This window comes from Zerene cesonia, chromosome 19 (assembly GCF_012273895.1).
Source record: "Zerene cesonia ecotype Mississippi chromosome 19, Zerene_cesonia_1.1, whole genome shotgun sequence".
Lineage (NCBI taxonomy): Eukaryota > Metazoa > Arthropoda > Insecta > Lepidoptera > Pieridae > Zerene > Zerene cesonia.
In genome coordinates, this window is record NC_052120.1 from 6059651 (window position 1) to 6063135 (window position 3485).

A 3485-nucleotide genomic window follows, 5' to 3' on the forward strand; every position below is an offset into this window, starting at 1 on the left:
TTTATAAATGAGAAATTTTGAAAGAATAGAAAAAATTGCTACGGTTAGGCAAGAAACGCAGGTTCGAATCCTGCCTCGGGATCAAATATTTTCTATTCTTTCAAAATTTCTCATTAAAAATAGTTTTCAACCTAATCTCAGACCTAGGTAACAAATACAGATATTTTTTTTAATAAAAAGGTCTATTCGAAGTTCGAGTTTTGTTCCAAACACTTGCACAAGAGAGGTATATGAATATAAATAAATAACAAAAAAATATGAAAGAAAATATGTGAAATTTACCTTTTAAATTTATCATATGTTGTGGATGTTGAGATGCCATAGATGTAAGACTTTGCAGTGCTCCCCTTATATGACTTATATTCCAACCACTGTCATATTTAACCTAAAACAAGCATTTATAAGAATCATTGTTACAAGAGAGCTCTTTTCCAAATAAATTTCATAAAAATATTATTCATGAATATAGTCTTATCAAAGGTTTTAAAGTATTCATAAAATTTATATGAGTGTTCTTTAAAGTTACATAGCATTTGATAAAATTATTTATTCATAAACATTCATTAGTAAAATGTCGCTATAGTTTCCCAAATATACGTAATAAATGAATCCATCGATTTTTTTTAAGAGTTAACAACTATTTCACGTCGCCGACAAAGCGACGAACGCATTAATGATTAAAATAGTAGTAAGTAATTTATAAATATTAAAATAAATCCAGAAATGGATCTGACAAACATATTTCTCTTTTATCTCAAAAAATCCTGAAAAATGTCTCACGTAATTTATGGATGCCCCCTAATGAGTGATGACCCATGCCAGTGTCGAAGTGGAAGGTGTCACTTTAAATAATATTGGTCAAGTGCGAGTCGCACTCGCGACATTGGGGATCTGTACCAATAGTTAAGCTAAGGAACATCTAGACTAATATTATAAAGAGGAAGGAATTTGTTTGTTTGTTTGTAATGGATAAACTCAAAAACTGTTGGACTGATTATATAAATTCTTTCACCATTAGAAAGCGGTAACTTCACTGAATGACTTAGGCTATATATGTACCAAGAGCAAACCCGGGGTGAACAGTCTACAATAAAAAAGGTCACTTATCTAATTTATGACGCCAACCGTTATTTAAAAATTTTACTTTTTGTTATTATGACAGAAGAAAAAAACATCATCTATAAAAATTCCAATTGTCTATCACAGTTCATGACATGACAGACAGATAAATAGACAAACTAACAATCTATTAATTAGGGTCTAATTTTATCTTCTTGGAATGGACCTCAAAAAAAATACTTCAATAAATAAATTGCAGTATCAAAATATTTTACTTCATTGTGACCTATTTAAAAACCACAGATTTATGGCAATTCTATTATTTTTTATTATATTTGGAAAAATAGTTAAATATCAATTGCTTTACCAACTTCTTTTATACCATATGTCTTGCATAGTTTTTCTATAAGAGATTGCACTTGGTTTCTGGTTGCTTGAGTTGAATCATACTTTTCTCTTGCTATCTTGCTGTTGTCTAAAACCCATTCACTGAAAATATAAATGACAACATACATCACACAATGGCATAAAACTACTTTAAAAATAATTGATTACACAATACTTACATTATATTTGATACTGCTTTCTTTTCTTCCACCTTTCTTTTCATCTGCATTGCTTTATCAAATTCGTCTTTGTACTTTTCATATGCTTTATGAAAATCCTCACTGCATAAACAATTATTGTGGAATGAACATAAATATCAATTGTTACAATATTTCGAGAAGGGGGAGAAATACAGATGGATAGAAATATAGTAGTACCAAACTTTATGATAACACTAGCTGCACCCCGCCGTTTCACCCGCAAGCAAGTCTGTATCTCACATAATATTGAGATAAAAAGTTGCCTATATGTTATTCTAGTTATCCAGCTGTCTACATACAAAATTTCATTGCAATTGGTTCAGTAGTTTTTGCGTGAAAGAGTAACAAACTCACACACATCCTTACAAACTTTCACGTTTATAATATTAGTAGAATATTAGTAGGACATACAGGGTGGATTTATCAAATGTTATCAAATGCTTAAGGAAGTCATAAGGCCAATTATGATGAAAATTAAATTTGAATCAGCAGATTTTTTAAAATACTAATACAACATAACCAATATTTGATTGATTACTCCTACCATATCCATTTAAAAATTCACTGGTATGTTGGTTAGGTTGGTGGCTTTGATAGTTGGCATACATATCATCAATAGAAGTGTTTGTTATTTTACAGATATAGGGGTGTGTACACAGTGAAGTAACAAAAAAGACTACCTAAACTGTGTTTTCCTTTCTTGTGTCCTTGGAATTTTGTCTATATAACTTGTAGAAATATCACAGGCGTTTAAAACTTTGACTACAGTTTCTCTTACATTATTGCTATCCAACTTTATGTTTACTAATTCAAATTGACCTGTTGACACAGAGATAAGGAATATTAAGATTGTTATTGTAACATTAATTTAATAAGAAAAGCTATGCAGCAAAGGGAACTTGATTCTTATATGGGTAATTAGTTGAACACTCTAACTGTTAGCGGTAGAGGTGGTACCAATAACTTCTTATTTAGTGCTTATTATTATTCTTTTACTTTTTTTTATATTAAATGTTGACCATACTGTATGACTAAGATTGTACATTTTACTTCTACACTCTTGTTTGATAAGATTAATTTAATAATTAATATATGAAAACTGTAAATAATTTGATTCATAGAAATTAATTAATATTAAGAACACATGTGTCATTTTAAGTTTCATTAAATTATCGTCTCAATCTCAATTATCAACAATTTAAGTATACTAACTGCATACATTAGCTTATACCTTCTGGGACATCTTTTTTTCTTAAATAAAATGGAAGTGTTGATACAGAAGTATTTCGACTAGATTGTTGAGCTTCTAATAATGCACTCAGTTGTTGCAAAGAAATTTCATTTATTTTCTGAAAGAAATAATAAATGAATTGATATATTTAACTGCATAAATAGTATTTATCTGTTCTTGGTAATCGGTAAATTAGTTTAATAGATGCGAATATCACTTACTCTTTGTTCGGGATATTTTCCAAATAAATCAGGATGGACTCTAAAATAAAATGGCCTCAAAGCAGTGGAAACTTCTGCTGAACTTAAACATCTGTGTATTAGACCACCCGGATATCCATAGCTGTATACGATCAAATTTTAAATTAAATGTTTGAATAAGCGATGAGAAGACTTAAATAAATACTAAACAACCAACCCTGTTCTTAATCTGCAAAACATTTTGAACGTTTTTTTAGTTTGAGTTTGGGCTTCGTTATCGTCTAATTTAGATGAATATTTGATATTGCGCACTTCTTTCTTTGAAATCTGTACATATTTTTTATTGTGTTCCTATGCATTCAGGTTAAAAAGTTTGCCCAAACTGACGTTTGTCATTTGAGATTATCA

The 3485-nt window shown here is 29.5% G+C and overlaps 1 protein-coding gene across 4 annotated transcripts; it reads right to left on the reverse strand.

The window, feature by feature from the left end:
• Positions 1–137: 137 nt before the first annotated feature.
• On the reverse strand, positions 138–3485 carry LOC119834667 (T-cell activation inhibitor, mitochondrial-like). 4 transcript variants are annotated; one of them, XM_038359097.1, is made up of 7 exons: positions 3295–3485; positions 3099–3219; positions 2878–2995; positions 2327–2465; positions 1626–1727; positions 1431–1548; positions 138–385 (listed from the first exon to the last, which is right to left on the reverse strand). In XM_038359097.1, the coding sequence occupies exons 1-7, from the start codon at positions 3315–3317 to the stop codon at positions 170–172; spliced, it is 837 nt and encodes a 278-aa protein (XP_038215025.1). In that variant the 5' UTR covers positions 3318–3485; the 3' UTR covers positions 138–169. The 4 variants fall into 4 exon arrangements, 2 of the variants coding, with proteins under 2 accessions (XP_038215025.1, XP_038215026.1); XR_005288011.1 differs by having other exon boundaries at positions 167–385; positions 2866–2995; XR_005288012.1 differs by having other exon boundaries at positions 167–385; positions 2859–2995.

Bases quoted from the DNA above. Each gene is read 5' to 3' on its own strand.
- LOC119834667 (XM_038359097.1), bottom strand. From the start codon at position 3,317: ATGTTTTGCAGATTAAGAACAGG. The intron at 2,996-3,098 runs GTAAGTGATATT...TATTTCTTTCAG, and splicing joins GAAAATATCCCGAACAAAGA to AAAATAAATGAAATTTCTTT. The intron at 2,466-2,877 runs GTATAAGCTAAT...CTGTGTCAACAG, and splicing joins AAAAAAAGATGTCCCAGAAG to GTCAATTTGAATTAGTAAAC.